The 17,153-nt window shown below is 57.4% G+C and overlaps 1 protein-coding gene across 2 annotated transcripts in view; it reads right to left on the minus strand.

Annotated features, from left to right (window-relative positions):
* CACNA1S (calcium voltage-gated channel subunit alpha1 S) overlaps positions 1 to 17,153 on the minus strand; it is an 89,969-nt gene that overhangs the window by 30,849 nt on the left and 41,967 nt on the right. For both annotated transcript variants that reach the window (XM_048826884.2, XM_075121904.1), the window contains exons 21-28: positions 16,058 to 16,145; positions 15,541 to 15,648; positions 14,676 to 14,728; positions 11,124 to 11,270; positions 10,690 to 10,891; positions 6,548 to 6,706; positions 5,850 to 5,960; positions 4,512 to 4,595 (exon numbers count right to left, since the gene is read on the minus strand). In XM_048826884.2, the coding sequence (XP_048682841.2) occupies positions 4,512 to 4,595; positions 5,850 to 5,960; positions 6,548 to 6,706; positions 10,690 to 10,891; positions 11,124 to 11,270; positions 14,676 to 14,728; positions 15,541 to 15,648; positions 16,058 to 16,145 (952 nt within the window). The remainder of the gene's footprint in view (positions 1 to 4,511; positions 4,596 to 5,849; positions 5,961 to 6,547; positions 6,707 to 10,689; positions 10,892 to 11,123; positions 11,271 to 14,675; positions 14,729 to 15,540; positions 15,649 to 16,057; positions 16,146 to 17,153) is intronic.

The following is a 17,153-nucleotide window of genomic DNA, read 5'->3' on the forward strand; positions in this document are numbered from 1 at the left end:
ACCTCGTTGGCACCTGACCAAAATGACCAATGAGGAGACAAGATACTTTCAAAGCTGGAGTGGGGGAGAAACAAAGGTTCTTTCTGTCTGTGTGTTGTTGTTTTTTTGTTTTGTTTTTTTTTTTGCTGGGAACAGGAAAGGAATGGAGTCTTAGAACTTAGTAAGTAATCTAGCTAGATATGGAGTACTTGTGGCACCTTAGAGACTAACCAATTTATTTGAGCATGAGCTTTCGTGAGCTACAGCTCACTTCATCAGATGCATACCGTGGAAACTGCAGCAGACTTTATATACACACAGAAATCATGAAACAATACCTCCTCCCACCCCACTGTCCTGCTGGTAATAGCTTATCTAAAGTGATCAACAGGTGGGCCATTTCCAGCACAAATCCAGGTTTTCTCACCCTCCACCCCCCCCCCACACAAATTCACTCTCCTGCTGGTGCTAGCCCATCCAAAGTGACAACTCTTTACATAATCAAGTCGGGCTCTGTATGCAGGAAATAGCCCGACTTGATTATGTAAAGAGTTGTCACTTTGGATGGGCTAGCACCAGCAGGAGAGTGAATTTGTGTGTGGGGGGGGTGGAGGGTGAGAAAACCTGGATTTGTGCTGGAAATGGCCCACCTGTTGATCACTTTAGATAAGCTATTACCAGCAGGACAGTGGGGTGGGAGGAGGTATTGTTTCATGATTTCTGTGTGTATATAAAGTCTGCTGCAGTTTCCACGGTAAACATCTGATGAAGTGAGCTGTAGCTCACGAAAGCTCATGCTCAAATAAATTGGTTAGTCTCTAAGGTGCCACAAGTACTCCTTTTCTTTTTGCGAATACAGACTAACACGGCTGTTCCTCTGAAACCTAGCTAGATATGCGTTAGATTTTGTTTTGTTTAAATGGCTGATAAAATAAGCTATGCTGAATGGAATGGATATTCCTGTTTTTGTGTCTTTTTGTAACTTAAGGTTTTGCCTAGAGGAATTCTGTATGTTTTGAATCTGATTACCCTGTAAGGTATTTACCATCCTGATTTTACAGAGGTGATTCTTTTACTTTTTCTTCAATTAAAATTCTTCTTTTAAGAACCTGATTGCTTTTTCATTGTTCTTAAGATCCAAGGGTTTGGGTCTGTGTTCACCTGTGCAAATTGGTGAGGATTTTTATCAAGCCTTCCTCAGGAAAAGGGGTGTAGGGTTTGGGGAGGATTTTGGGGGGAAAGACGTTTCCAAGCGGGCTCTTTCCCTGTTATATATTTGTTAGATGCTTGGTGGTGGCAGCAATAAAATCCAAGGGCAAAAGGTAAAATAGTTTGTACCTTTGGGAAGTTTTAACCTAATCTGGTAAAAATAAACTTAGGGGGTTTTCATGCAGGTCCCCATGTCTGTACCCTAGAGTTCAGAGAGGGGAAGGAACCTTGACATGGTGGCAGAGCGGTGGGATTAACTTGAAATCATTTTGAGATCAATTTGAGATTTTTTAAACAAGAAGCACAGATTTTAAAAAGGACATTTTTTTTCCCCTTTGGGCTCCTGGAAAGCAGGTTTTCAGCTGAAAGCAGTTAGAGCTTTTTTTGTCTCTGCTTGGGGGCCAGAGCAGAGACAAAAGGGAATTGTCTTTTGTGAGCTAGAGTTTTCTCTACCTAAAGGCAGGGTAGTTAACCTCCTGCAGAGAAATTCACAAGTCTTCACAGACCTGAAGAAGTTTGGTCTTTTTACCTAGCAACTAGAGGGGTTTTCTGTCTATTTGCCTGGAGACAAAGGTGTTAGGTTTCTTTTTAAGGATTTTTCTGTAGGCTGACAATCACTATCAGAGAACATAGGTATGCGGTTACAGCACAGCAAAATTTTACAAGCCAAGTTTTTTGTTTGTTTTATTTCTAACTCTTGGGTGTAAAGTTAGTTAAAAACAGAGAGGCAAACATGACAGAAACCAAGGCACAACACAAATTGGAGTTAACCAGACTGGAGGCAGCGAAAGAGGCAGAAAAAGCCGTAGAGGCTGCCCATAGGAGAGCTATGGAGGCAAAGGACAAAGAAATGGAGGCAGCGAAAGAGGCAGAAAAAAAACCACACAGACAGAGAGAAACTTTTTTTCTCGCCCCCTCCAGCTTTGAAAGTATCTTGTCTCCTCATTGGTCATTTTGGTCAGGTGCCAGCGAGGTTATCGTAGCTTCTTAACCCTTTACAGGTGAAAGGGTTTTCCCTCTGGCCAAGAGGGATTTTAAATGTGTTTACCCTTCCCTTTATATTTATGACAAGCCCCCATCAGCTGCTTGGAGCCCTAAGCAATCGCTCAATCTCCTTATGCTTCATGCCAGCACTGTCCAGAGCAGACAAGGCTACAGACTCCAGGTGAGACAGGTGCAAACACATACCCTGATGGGCAATGACTCAGAAACTCCAGCTGCCAATGGCGGGCAGAGAGGAATACTTACCAAGTGGGGTTGATGTTCTCCAGCTACATGCCCAGCTTCACTGAGCCTAGTTCCCCCCAACCAAAATCTCCAGCACGGTCCCTAGAACTCAGTTCTCCTCTTGGTCCCTTAGCTCCTGGTGGCCAGAGAGAAGATCTCCCCTCATCCCTGGATCTTCAATTGTGGCCATGAGGGGGGTTGTCAAGGTGCGCGCGTGGGAGCGATGTCAAAGGGGAAAACGAGGAGGGGGGATCTTGGGGTGGCCAAGTGAACCCTCTGGAAAGAGACCAAAAAACAGCCCTGATGTCTCTTGTTGGAGGAGGGGACGTGGGGTGATTTGGGCAACATGCCCAACCCGTTCGTGTTTCTCAATACCCACTGAATGCAAAGCTCTTTCCAGGGGGAGCCCAGAGCTCCAGTAACTCCCTTCCCAAGCAACAATGGGATCTGAAGCCCAGGTGCCCTCGCAGCTGAGTACTGCTGGGAAGGACACAGCAGCCCAGGAAGTGTTTCAAGGCCCCACTCAATGGCAGCTCAGTGACTGGGGAAAGGGGCTGGCAGCTGCTGCTCTGCCTGGAACTCCTGACAGGAGCTGGCAACTGCCCAAATTAGCAGGCATTTGGGGACCTCTGCAAGCTCCCTAATGGGTTTCTCCTTCGTGCTGGCTAGGAATGGTGAAAAAACAGAGGGGCTGCCATGGTGCTGGTCACTAAAGCCATCTCTGTCCGGGGCGGCAGTCCTGCTCAGGGGGGCTTTTGGTTTCCGTTAGCTGGTGGTGACATGGGAATGGAGCCAATGACCCAATACCCGGTCAGGGGAAGCTCCGAGGAGTCCTGTTCCCTGGAGTTCGGCACCTCGCTCACTGAGGAGACAGCCAGTGCGGTCGCCCCAGGAGAATGGAGCCAGCCAGAGAGCTCCTCTGGGCTGCAGAGATGGCAATCCACCTTGCGGGACCGGTGTGCACTGGGGCTGGGAAGCTGTGCCCGAGAACAGGAGAGGATGACACTTCATCTCCTCCGGGCCGGACCTCCTTGCCGATGGTTCACTCTCAGATGCGGGGGAATGGCTAAGTGCTACTCTGGGACACAGCACAGAGAGCGGGGACACGCTGCAGTGACTACTGGATGGGCCTTTTTATTAGTGAGGACGTGTCAACCCCACTGGAGTGCTCACTTCTCAAGCTACTTCTACAACTACAGCTGGGTTCACGGTACGCACCGCACACCCGATGTGTTTCCGTGCCACGTGCTAGCAACCGGGCCCACAGCTCCCAGCAATGCTTCGTGCAGTTCCAGCACGCCTCTTGGACAATGCTCCTGTATGCAGGCTGCCCGGTACACACACACTGCAGCGTACACGTGTGGTATCATGTAGGCGGTATATCCCGAATATACTCCAGTGTATATTGGATATACAGGCACACATATACAGAGTAGGCACCGGGTATATGTGGCAATCATCATACACGATGACACACTCCAAGCACACCCAGCAAGTCACTGAAATGACGCCTGACCCGCACAAAGCGCAGGGCAGAAACTTCTTATAGGGACCATGAGGCAAGGGGAACTCTTTCAGCCATCGCTATGGTGATCTCAGGCCAAGTGAGCTGATTGCTAGCCATCTGGGCATGTGGTTAAAGAACATGGGCAGGGCATGGCGGGGGTGCAGCCTCTGGAGAGCACTGGCATATGTCACTATGGAGTCAGCTTGAGGTTCTGGTTCTGTCCCAGGACAAGGGCAGTTTCCACAGGGTACCTCTGCAGGCAGATTCAGGAGGAGGGGTGGGGTGAGGGCCACTGAGGCTGGGGGGGGGGGCACGTCCACCGGGGCTATGTAATGGCTGAGGAGAGAGCCTGTCAGCACCAGCTCTTAAACAGAGAGAAGAAGGTTAACCCACGTGCCCAAGCCCCTGCCCCAGTCTCCTCCTGCCCAGCCCAGGTCGCTCCGCCAGGTGCCCCGCGCAGTCCTGCAGGAACCCAGGCCTCCCACGTGACAGTGGGATGCTGGCAGCCTGCCAAGGTCGTCACTGCCGTGACATCACCATCCTGCCCATGCTCTCGGACACGTTCCCGCCCCCCCACCGCGGCACTTACATCGATCTCGCTCAGGATGACGTCAATGATGCTCCCGATGACAATGAGGAAATCAAAGACGTTCCAGGGGTCACCGAAATAGCCCTGAGATTGGAGAGAGCAATCACGGGGGAACGACAGGGGGGCGGAACAGGGGGAAAGAAAAGGAAGGAGCTGAGGGTCAGGCAGGGGAGATTCCTCTTGGGGGTTATCAACTCCCTGCGGCGGAGACTTGCCATTCCTGAGCGAGGCGCGCTTTGTCCCTTGCAAACAGCTGACCCACTCACCGCACCAAAGGGAGGGTCTCCATTTGCCCACATAAAATACAGCCAGCGGGGGGAGGCTGCCCCCCATGCCCCGAGATGGAGAGAGCACTGCGGAGCTTGGATTCAGATCGCCCTCCCTATGGATACCGTGCCGAGCACGGTGCTAAGTAGGGGTTTGACCCTGAGCTAATTCCATGTCCACTCTTATCCGCTGGCATGGCAGAACCCAGCACCCACTTAGCTCCTGGGGTCAGACCTTCCCAGCTGATTGGTGCCGATGCTTATTCTGGGCACATCGACGGGGACCACGGAGGTGAGCGGCCGTCTCTCAGTGGGCATCGGGGACACACCTGCAGGGCAGGGCAGAGGGGGGCTCTGCCTCGCCTCTCACCTGGCTCAGTGGCTGCGGTGGCGGGAGGCTCAGGGGCTCTCACAGGGCCGCTCACACTTAAGCCTGGTTTGATGAGGGGTCAGAAGAGCTGCAGGGAGGGCCACTAGCCTCCCACCCCCATTGGAGAGACACCCAGGACAGGGAGAGCAGCGGGGTTTGGGCGGGGGTGTTGGGCGAGCAGGTAGCTGGAGGAAGGGCTCCCCCTTGTGGCCTGCATTGTCCCTGCTCCTCCCCTCAGGAGCTGCCAGGTCCTCAGCCCCAGGCTCCGAGGGGATTGTGTTCCCGGGACGCTGCGTGGGGAGGAAATGCCATGCCCTCCTCCAGAGTCACACCCCCGGGACCCTATCCAGACTCGCACCCCCACCCAAGTCAGGAATCGGGGCCTGCAGCAGAGCCAGCCTCCAGGCAACCCAACGAGCAGCAGGCTGCTGACGGATACCGCGCCCGGGAGGTGGGAAGAGCCAGCGGACAGGCTCCTAAGCCCAGCGGCAGTAGCCCAGTGGCTACTCAAAGCATTTGCCCACGGCTGTGACAGCTCCTGCCTTGTCTTACCCCAGGTAACTCGGTTCTGACCCTTGGGATCTGACTCCTGGCTACCAACTCCTGCTCCAACCACTGGGCACGGCTGCCCACATCCCGGTCACGTTATGCACCCCCACCCCTCTCCAGACTCATGCCCCCCAGACTCCCCCTCACACTCGCCTTGGCTTTAAAGGCCAGGAGCTTGAGGAACATCTCCACGGTGAAGAGGATGGTGAAGACCACGTTCAAGTTGTCCGAAATGTAGTTCATCTCAGCTGACTGATTGTAGTGCTGGGGAGCCAGGAAGAGGCACAGGTTAGCTCACTGGGCCACGGGGAGCAGGTATGGGGCTGGGGTCTCAGATTCTGGACCAGATGCGAGAGCCTGGGACCGACATACAAACCTAGAGCTCTGTCAGGGTAGGAATGTGAGCAGAAGTTGTGATGCTTTCCCCCATTCCACAAACAGCTCTGCCAATGCGTCTAAGTCCTGCCCCATAGCCCCCTCCCTGTTCCAGCCCTGGGTCCTGCCCCACAGCTCCATAGATGTTCCTGATTCCTGATCCGCAGCCCCGGGCGTTCCCACACCCATGCACAGCTGTGCCACGGTCCCTCCCGCCTCACCTACAGCACCCCCGGCTTTTCCATAGGAGGGGCCTCCCTGGAGCAGTGTTGCTGAACTGCATGACGTATCCCAAGCCAAGATCCAAACCCAGATATCCAAGGGCACCAGACCAGTGGCAAAGCCTGAGTCTCACTTTGATGGCTTGCTAGCCTGCTGCCAAGAGCCGGGTGGTCTCGGACACCCCCCCGCCCCATGGACAGCGGATCAAAGGTTCCCACCCTACAGCGAGGGTGTTCGCTTTGCTCCATCCTCACCTGCATGCCCAGGCAGATGGTGTTCAGCATGATCAGGAAGAACATGAGGTACTCGAAGTAGGAGGAGGTCACCACATACCAGATCTGGTACTGATAGGGGTTCTTAGGGATGTAGCGTCTCAGCGGGCGGGCTTTCAGCGCATACTGGACACACTGTCGCTGCGGGCGAGAGGAGGGAAACGGTCGAGCGTTGATGCCCGTGAAGCAGAGGTGGTACCGTGGGCAATCACAAAACACTCCCAGCTGTAAAACCTCCAGCCCCGCTCCCAGCCCCTCCTCGCTGCCGAGCCAGGCCAGACCAGATTTCGCTCATTGCGCAGGAAATCCTGTGATTTTGAGCATTCCCCCCCCCCCGCGTTCTGAAAACAAAAAAAATTTGAAAGTTCCCGTGAAACGCAAGTTTCGTTTTGGGGCCCATCGAAACGTTTTGCTCTGAGAAAACAGGAATGTTTCCCGCCGCCGTCGAGCTTCGTGGGCTTCAATCGATAGTTTGTTTCAAAATGAAAAATCAAACCCCCAAAGATTCCATTCAGAAAATGGCTGAATGGCTGACGTGAGCACAACCCTGCATTGCGGGAGTGGGGTTCTAAATGATATTTCATCAAAATGGACATGTTTTCAACATCAGCATTTTCCATAGGACAGTTGTTGTGCTGAAACATTTCTGCCCCTGTCAGGGTAGGAATGTGAGCAGAAGTTGTGATGCTTTCCCCCATTCCACAAACAGCTCTGCCAATGCGTCTAAGTCCTGCCCCATAGCCCCCTCCCTGTTCCAGCCCTGGTGCACGGTTACCAGCAATCGCTTCGGCGTTCTGCTTTTGGCCCCTTCTGGCCCAGGTCACCTGTTCTTGTACATTGGGCCATGAGACCCATAACAACCCCGGGTGCTCAGGACCTGGGACCCACGCATCCGTCTGAGAAGCTGGACCACAAGTCCTTAGGGCCATTTATGATCATGGAACCACTTGACCCGGTAACCTTTTGATTGCAGCTGCCAGAATCCCTCAAGTTCCATTGTTCCACATCTCCCTCCTGAAACCTTTCACCGAGAACCCCTTCCCACACCACACTACTCCTCCCCCTCCGCCAATAACTGGGCAGGGCCAAGAGGAATGCATGGGCCAGCAGCTTCAAGACTCCCGTCGAGTCCAGGGACGACTCCAACAGCTGAGTGATGGGGAGGGATGTGGCCTAGAAGAACATTTGCGGGAATCCCTGGAATACGTCCATGTCCTGGACCTCCTGTGGGTTCCCCAAGAAACCCGGCCCAAGGGCTCCAGGGAGGCGACCCTAAAAGAAGCGGGGTGCTGTCAGGGATCAGACCAGCTAGGACCCGCGGCTGGCCTGCTCCCTGACTAACTTCGCTGCAAAGCAATCAGTGAGCCTAGCTGCACTAGCTTGGAACTGACAGAGAGGTCACAGCCCCTGACGGGTCTAAGCCCGGCCCCCACAGCAGGTCAGGGGCTGTTGGGCAGGTACCAGGCCCACAGCAGCACTTGCTCTTGTTCCAGTCCCTGCTCCCCTCCAGCTTCATATTTCTGGCTTCGATCCCCAGCTCTGCCTGTGGCTTACAATGCCAGTTTACCCTTCGACTCTGGCATTTGGCTTCTGACTCTCGGCTCCTTTCCTGGACTTTGCCCTCCCCAGACCCAGCTCTAACTGGTAGGACGAACTCTCGCTGCCACCACTAGGCCTGACCGCCCGCGGCCCCGTCGGTGGCAGTTGCTTACAGGTGGCTGTCACAAGCCAATGTCTCTGCTGAGTCCATGATTTCAGTGTTTAGCAAAGCGATGAATTGAAGCTCCCAGGTTTGTCTGTGGAAGGTGCGGTGCAGGTTTCCTTAGGACGAGGACAGAGAGGTCTGAGACGCAGGGTTTGCTTTGTGAGAGGGGCTCGCCTGCAGGTCTCTGGCTGTTTCCGTCTTGGCTCGGTGCAAGTTCATTCAAGAGCGAAGTGACTGTCTGGTTTCGCCCGCAGTCCATGTAGGAAGCCTGAGCCCCTTGCAGGAATGGGCCATATAGGGCCATATTCTAGCTTTCCTTGCGGGGGTGGGGGGGAGAGGGCACAGGGGGCAGCGTGAATCCCGCATGACAGTCGTGGCGGGGACTAGCACCATCAGAAAAGCCGGATGTCCCTCATGGGGTGTGGCTGGGGCCCAGCTGCTAGGCCACCGTGCAATGGTGGGAGCATTTTCTGCACCTTTTTAAAGGGAGCAGCAAGTCCCACTCCCGAGGGGGCTCCCCAGCCCACCGCCACCCCTTGTTGGCAGGCCACCACCAGTCACTGACTTGTAGGGTGACCAGATCGCAAGAGTAAAATATCAGGACACATGGTGGGGACACACAGGGGAGGGGGGTGCACAGCCCTAGGAAGCTGCGAGAGAGGTGCACATCCTTGGCTCCGGCCCCCTCTGCAAGCTGCAGGTCGGGGGCGCATGGCCCCCGCCACAAGAGATGGTCACAGGGCTGGTGCATGGGGTAGAGTGCAGGAGGGGGATTCGGGGTGCTGACTCTGGGACGGAGTTTGGATGTGGGAGGGGGCTCAGGGCTGGGGCAGGAGTGTGGGCTCCGGGCGGCACCTACCAGAGGCGGCTCCCCACAAGTGACAATATCTCCCTCTGGCTCCTAGGCAAAGGCGCGGCTAGGTGGCTCTCTGCACTGCCTCGCCCACAGGTGCCACCCCAGCAGCTCCTATTGGCCGCAGTTCCCAGCCAATGGGAGCTGCAGAGCCGGCGCTCATGGCCGGGGCAGTGCGAAGAGCCCCCCTGGCCGTCCCTGCACCTAGGACCCAGAGGGAGATGTTACCACTAGCCGTCTGGGTAGGGAGCCTGCCAGCTCTGCACCAACCGGAGGCCTGGCAGCCCTACAATACTGGGACAAATGGGGTCCCCATCATACATCAGTCGGGACGCGGGACAGAGAGTTAAATATCGGGACAGTCCCGGTTTTATCGGAACGTCTGGTCACCCCACTGTCTTGGGGCAGGCCCCCACTGCAGCCCAAAGGGGCGATTCTGTGTCGCTCCCACATAGCCAATACACTAGTGTGGTGGGGCAGCTGCCCCACACAGGGAGGAAGGGTTAAAGCAGGCCAGAGGGAGCCTGCCCAGAACCCGCCCATTAGAGGAGGGCTCACTAAGCGAGCCAATCGGGAGTTGGCTTGATGCAGTGGCCAATCAGGGCCAGCAGGGGCCATATATAAAGGGCTGCTCAAGAGAGCAGAGGGCAGTCTCTCCCTGGCCTGCTAGGGAGAAGGACTGGCTGCCTAGGAGCACCGTGGCTAGAACAGTGCTGGGTAGCGGAGCGGAGCAGAAGGAGCTTCTGGCTGACCACGGCCAGACTGAGGCCCTGGAGGAATGGCAAACAAGGTGTGAGGGCTACCCCTCACTTGCCCTGAGGGAAGTGGCCCGCACCGACTGCAGTTTGCCCCTGGACCAAGGGACTAGACTGGTGACTGCAGCAGGCCACTGAGGTGAGTGGCTGGGCTATAGACTGCCAGTCCCCCCGAAAGTGGGGGGAGACAGGGGCCCAGCCAGCGGGCTGTGCCCAGAAGAGGACGCTGTGGTCCGGGGAGCGACGCAGGTCAGAGTGCAGCAAAGCGGGAGTAACAGCGAGCAAGACACCACCGGAGGAGGCTGCCCCGTGGAAGGACTTGAGGTAATTCCAGAACGGCCAGCAGGAGGCGCCACGGTGGTGAGTCTCACTCCGTCATAGCTAGTCAGTGGCCGGTGCAGCCCAGCTTAGGGGAACCATCCTGGGCTCCTGGCCTGGTGGCCAAGCCTGGATGTGTCAATGCAGGTGTCCGAGAGCACAGAGAGAGGCACAGAAGAACTGGGGATCTCATCTTTCACCTCTGCAGCTTGGACGCACCCTCGTGCCTGGGCTTCCGGCCTCACCTGCCTGGGGTCCCCTGCACCTCGGTCTTGCCTAGCTCACACCCAGCTTGGGCTCTTGTCCGGCTGGCATTCATCCCGCACGCTCAGCCACGTACGGGCCCTGGCACCTAGCTTGGGTACAACTGGCTCCTTGCCCCCAGAGCCTGGGCATCCCTGGAACCTGGGGATACCCAGGTCATGGGGGTTGGGGTGGGAGGAGACTGGGGCCTCAGGGGGAGGTTCCGTGGGGGGGATTCCATGGGGAGTACCTGGTTCTTGTCCAGCTCGCAGTTCTTGTACTCGCTCTCGCCCTGCTCCTGGAAGGTGACGATGACGAAGCCGACGAAGATGTTCATCATGAAGAAGGCGATGAGGATGATGTAGATGATGAAGAAGATGGCGATCTCCACCCGGTAGTTGTAGATGGGGCCCATGTCCTCAGTGTGGGTGTCGATGGCCTTGTACAGCAGCCTGTGGGGAGCAGCAGAGAGAACGGGGTGGGGCCTCCATTCAGCTGAGCTAAGGCAGAGCGGTCAGGACATCCCAGACAGCTGCAGCCCCTTCGACTGCACTGACCCCTCTCTCCACCATCAGGAGAAGTCCCCTCACGTGGCATTCCCCAGCTGGGCAGCAGCGCCAGAGGGGCGCTGGGATCTCCCCAGTGCAGCCCCCATGCTGCGCGCTCCCCCCGTGGTGGACTCACTGCGGCCAGCCCTCGAAGGTGGAGACGGTGAAGAGCGACATCATGGCTGAGAGGACGTTGTCGAAGTGGAAGTCGTTGTGTACCCACTCGCGTGGGCGCAGCTCTAGCTGTGTGGGGCTGCCGTCCACGTACAGGATGAAGTAGCCTCTGAAACGAGAGCCGACGCCACATTTACAGACAAGGGGTGAGCGAGAGGGGAACTGGGCCCAGAAACGCTCCAGTCCCCTTGCCCATGACACACACACACGCCCACCTGCTGAAGACTCCCTACTGCTCAGAGCACGGTGCTATCTCACCAAATCAACCTGGGGAACTCACAGCTGCAGGAGGCCAGAGGCCAGTGCGGGTGGCCACAAGCGCCATGGCCGAGTATGCGAGTGCTGACAATAACAGGAATCAGCACTCATGCAATCAGGGTGTGCTGAGGAAGGATCACTTGCAGACGCCAGGGCTACAACACATCTACGACCCGCCCAGTATCCTCACCAAGATCCACCCTTAGTGCCTCTCCCCGGAGTACCTGGGATTAGTTGGCAAATCCCATCACATGCTCCTGCCATTCAGGATGAGCTCTGCCCTTCCACAGCCAGGGAGACTCGTGCCCCAGGGCAGCACCTTCCCAGCCCCCTATACACCCAGACACATACTCCACCCGCCAAGGTGCCCAAAAGGGGACCAGCAAAGGTGACAAACACCTGAGGGCATGGGTGGCGTGTGACTCCACCGTTGGGGGAGGCTGCGTGTGCCCAGACTGTGGCCCCGCCCCTGCCCCACTCGTCCCCCTCCCCGCCCCTGCCCCACTCATCCCCCTCCCCACCCATGCCTCTTCGCCCCCTCCCCTGGGGTCCCCCTGCCTGCCCGCCGGCTTCTGGCAGCTCACCCCTCACGCGTGCACGTGTCTCTTCACCCCCTCCCGCGAGGCTCCCATGCAAGTGGACCGGGGACAGGAAGAGGCAGAGCCTCGAGGGAAGAGGATGAGCGGGAGCTCGGGGTAGAGTGCGGGCAGGGCCATGGCTGGGGCGCCCACCCTTCTGGCGGCGGTGCGTTCCAAAGGTGGTGGGCCGGCTGTCTGGGGAGGTTTAGCCCCCTCTGGCCTCTTATACCCACCACCCATGCCTGGGGGCTGCCATCTTCTGCTCCTGCTTTTGAGGATGAGTGAAGAAGACCTGAAAGAGCTTTTCCAGGTCGTTCCATAAACCACAAGACAGGTCCAAGCTTAGGGCTGCCAACTTTCCAGTCACACAAAACCGAACAGCCCGGCCCTGCCCCGGCCCCTGCTCACTCCCTCTGTCACTTGCTCTCACTCTCTCGCTCATTTCACCAGGCTGGAGTAGGGGTGCAAGAGGGGGTGAGGGCTCTGGCTGGGGATGCGGGTTCTGGGGTGGGGCCAGAAATGAGGGGTTTGAGATGCAGGAGGGGCTCCGGGCTGGGGGATGGAGCCGAGGGGTTCAGAGTATGGGAGGGGGTTGTGGGTTGAGGCTGGAGGGCGGGAGGGGGTATGGGCTCTGGGTTGGGGGTGTGTGTTCTGGGGTGGGGCCAGAAATGAGAGGTTCAAGGTGCGGGAGGGGGCTCTGGGCAGGGGGTTTGAGGGCTCTGGCTGGGGATGCAGACTCTGGGGTGGAGCTGGGTCTGAGGGGTTGGGGGTGCAGGAGGGTGCTCTGGGCTGGAACTGAGGAGTTTGGAGGGCGCGAGGGGGATCAGGGCTGGGGTGGGGGTTAGGGCACGGGAGGGGATCAGGGGTTCTGGCTCCGGGCAGTGCTTACCTCAAGGAACTCCCAGAAGCAGCTGCATGTCCCCACTCTGGCTCCTATGTGGAGGCGTGGCCAGAGGGCTCTGCACACTGCCCCATCCGCAGGCACCGCCCCTGCAGCTCCCATTGGCCATGGTTTCCAGCCAGTGGGAGCTGCAGAGCTGGCACTTGGGGCAGGGTCAGCATGCAGAGCTGCCTGGCTGCCCCTACACGCAGGAGCCGAAGGGAGAATATGCCACTGCTTCCAGGAGCCAAAGCAGGCAGGGAGCCTGACTTAGAATCATAGAATATCAGGGTTGGAAGGGACCCCAGAAGGTCATCTAGTCCAACCCCCTGCTCGAAGCAGGACCAATTCCCAATTAAATCATCCCAGCCAGGGCTTTGTCAAGCCTGACCTTAAAAACCTCTAAGGAAGGAGATTCTACCACCTCCCTAGGTAACGCATTCCAGTGTTTCACCACCCTCTTCGTGAAAAAGTTTTTCCTAATATCCAACCTAAACCTCCCCCACTGCAACTTGAGACCATTACTCCTCGTTCTGTCATCTGCTACCATTGAGAACAGTCTAGAGCCATCCTCTTTGGAACCCCCTTTCAGGTAGTTGAAAGCAGCTATCAAATCCCCCCTCATTCTTCTCTTCTGCAGGCTAAACAATCCCAGCTCCCTCAGCCTCTCCTCATAAGTCATGTGTTCCAGACCCCTAATCATTTTTGTTGCCCTTCGCTGGACTCTCTCCAATTTATCCACATCCTTCTTGAAGTGTGGGGCCCAAAACTGGACACAGTACTCCAGATGAGGCCTCACCAATGTCAAATAGAGGGGAACGATCACGTCCCTCGATCTGCTCGCTATGCCCCTACTTATACATCCCAAAATGCCATTGGCCTTCTTGGCAACAAGGGCACACTGCTGACTCATATCCAGCTTCTCGTCCACTGTCACCCCTAGGTCCTTTTCCGCAGAACTGCTGCCTAGCCATTCGGTCCCTAGTCTGTAGCTGTGCATTGGGTTCTTCCGTCCTAAGTGCAGGACCCTGCACTTATCCTAATTGAACCTCATCAGATTTCTTTTGGCCCAATCCTCCAATTTGTCTAGGTCCTTCTGTATCCTATCCCTCCTCTCCAGCGTATCTACCACTCCTCCCAGTTTAGTATCATCCGCAAATTTGCTGAGAGTGCAATCCACACCATCCTCCAGATCATTTATGAAGATATTGAACAAAACCGGCCCCAGGACCGACCCTTGGGGCACTCCACTTGATACCGGCTGCCAACTAGACATGGAGCCATTGATCACTACCCGTTGAGCCCGACAATCTAGCCAGCTTTCTACCCACCTTATAGTGCATTCATCCAGCCCATACTTCCTTAACTTGCTGACAAGAATACTTATCCCCATTGTGCCGCTGACCGGACTTTTAATGGCCTGCTCGGCCGTACTGACCGGAGCTGCCAGGGTCCCTTGTCAACCAGGCGCTCCAGTCGAAAACTGGACACCTGGCAACGCTGCTAGTGCCTAACTGTTGGCCTGGCCTTCCTCTGGCTTACGAGCCCAACCCCTCCTTCGCCCTGGCCATTCAACACTACCCTCGGCTCTCTGCCCCCTACAGCAAACTGCCCTAGACCACAGGCTTTGCTCTGCATAGAGACCCATGCCTGGCCTCCCCTGCTCAGCAGACTCACAAGAGACAACAAACGAGGACTGTTTCCTCACCTTCCCTACCAGTTCCCCCTTCTGCAACGATACCCCCGGTCCCTGCGCTCTGGCTGCGATGTGCATGCAGTGACGACACGGGGTGCCTACCTGCATTCCTCTTCTGTCATCTTGGCCGGATCCGTACAGCTGCTAAACTTCCCCTAGGTTTAAGCAGAGAGCAGAAGAATCAGGGATTGTGCTGTGAACCCCAGGGGGCCTGACTGATAGACCTGGGGAGCAAGGACAAGGGCAGCTGCTGGCAATTGCCATGCATCCTGGCCTGACCCCACGGCTTGGCCCTGACCCAGTGGGCAGCGTCTCCAGCCTCAAAGGGGGCTGGTTAGTGCCGGTCGTGAGAGCCTGGGCCCCACCCCAGAGTCCGGCCAGATATGCCAGCCCTCAACTCTCCCTGCGCAGTGAGCAGCACCGATGACCCCTAGGAGCCCTGCAGGGCCCGAAGGCCAGACCACTGCTGCAGCGACCCGTGGCACTTCCAGCCGAAGAGTCACAGCGACTTCATCCGTTCGCACAATAGCACAAGCACAGACCTGCCTGCAGAGCCATGGGTGGTCAGGAGGAAACACCTGTGATCCTTGCAACACAGTGGGGAGCTGGAGCGGGCGAGGGAGAAACCGAGTCACGGGTGGGGAAGGGACTCACCCAAGGCCACCCAGCTGGTCAGCGGCAAAGCTGGGAAGAGATCCCAAATTGGCTGACTCCCATGGGGCCATGGAGCTGCCTTGCTTGGGCATAGACTATGCATACACTGCCCTGTTCTGCCTGCAGCATGCTGGTATGCCCAAGGGTGCTGGTGGCAGGGGATGGTCCTTGGCCTCCCTCTGAATTTCTGACATGGGAAACGAAGGGGAGCCACTTCCTGGTGCTTCCCTGAGCTCAGCTCCACCCCGCTCTCCCCAGGACAGGGAGGGTTGGGGAGTACCAGCGCTGGGTTCTGGCCGGGAGGGGCTCTCACCTTGAAGAGCTGCACCCCGATGCAGGCGAACATGAACTGCAGTAGGGTGGTGACAATCACAATGTTGCCGATGGTCTTGATGGCCACGAACACGCACTGGACTACGTGCTAGAGAGAGAGAGAGAGAGGCCAATGCTGAGATAGGCCGGGCCTGCAGCACCATGACCTGCTGTGGGTACCGGCCGTGCCTGGTGTGCAGGGGAAGTGGCCGTCCCAGACCCGGACGGGGGACCCGGCACCTCACCGGCATGCGGGGGAAGTGGCTGTTCCAGATGCAGCTGGGGGACCTAGTACAATACCAATGGGCTGCCTCCCAGCTGCCCACAGACACCTAACGAAACAGCCAGGTGAGAGTGAAATCAGGTCGCCTGAGCCCTGGGATCCTGCTCAGATGGCCCATGATCTGGCAGGCCCTGGATTCCTGTTGCCGATCTGAGGGGGGCCGTGGCCGCCCCCAACGGAGGGCCCTTGTCCCGTGACACGTGCCGCGAGCGCCCTCTCCCCGCCTGGCTCTCACCTTCAGCCCCTTCGCTCGGTTAATGGCCCGCAGCGGCCGCAGGACTCTCAGCACCCTCAGGATTTTCACCACGGAGATGGCGCTGGACCTGGGGTGGGCAGGGGGAGACGGGGTGACTCAGCCAGCTTGGGGTCTGGCCAGACAAATCAGCTCCCACACACCGTCGGGAGCCAGACCTGCCGGCAGCAATGCATCGGGGGAGAGCCGACACCTGTGCCCCTGTAACATGGGCAGGGGAGCTGTACCTGCCAGGGGCAGGAGGGAGTGTCCGGAGGGGGGGCAGGCTGGGGGTGTGCTGCACGGGCAGGCTGGGGGTTGCAGAGCGGCAGGGACAGGAGGGGGCATCTGGTGGGGGGCAGGCTGGGGGTGTGCTGCACAGGGCAGGCCAGGGGGTGCAGAGCAGCAGGGGCAGGAGGGGGCGTCCGGTGGGGGGGCAGGCTGGGGGTGTGCTGCACGGGCAGGCTGGGGGGGTGCAGAGCGGCAGGGGCAGGAGGGGGCATCGGGGGGAGGGCCGAGAGGCAGGCCAGAGGGTGCAGAGCGGCAAGGGCAGGAGAACAGGCCTGGAGCCAGGCTCTGGCAGGGACAGGCTGGCACGTGTCCTAGGCGGGCAGAGCAATCCAGCTCGGTTTGAAAGAGCTCCCCAAGGAGCAGCACTTCTGGGCCCTTCCCACCATTCCTGTAAGGGGCTGGCAGGTGCACAGCACCTCCGTAGCAGAATTGGGCCTGGACCCCAGGATCGCTGACGTCCCTGTCCTGAGCCCTCGCCCCTAGGCCACATTCCCACCCACCGTGAGGAACAGAGCCCAGGAGTCCTGAAGGAACTTGGGGGAGGAGGAAGGCAATTCCAGATTGAAGTGGGTGCCTGCCCACAAAACCCTTGCGTGTCCAATTCGTGGCATACGCCTCTCCTCCCCATTCTCACGGGTTGTTTATTTCCTTACTCCCAACAGTGCGGCTGGATGACTTTGTGGCACCGAACAGTGTATGAATGCTGGTGCAAGGGGAATCACCCAACTCACATGCTTCTGGGCACGGGCTGATTGTCACAGGGATCAGGAGGGAATTACTCCCCGCCCTCCATCTCCAGCCCTGCGTC

Source organism: Caretta caretta, chromosome 21 (genome assembly GCF_965140235.1).
Source record: "Caretta caretta isolate rCarCar2 chromosome 21, rCarCar1.hap1, whole genome shotgun sequence".
Lineage (NCBI taxonomy): Eukaryota > Metazoa > Chordata > Testudines > Cheloniidae > Caretta > Caretta caretta.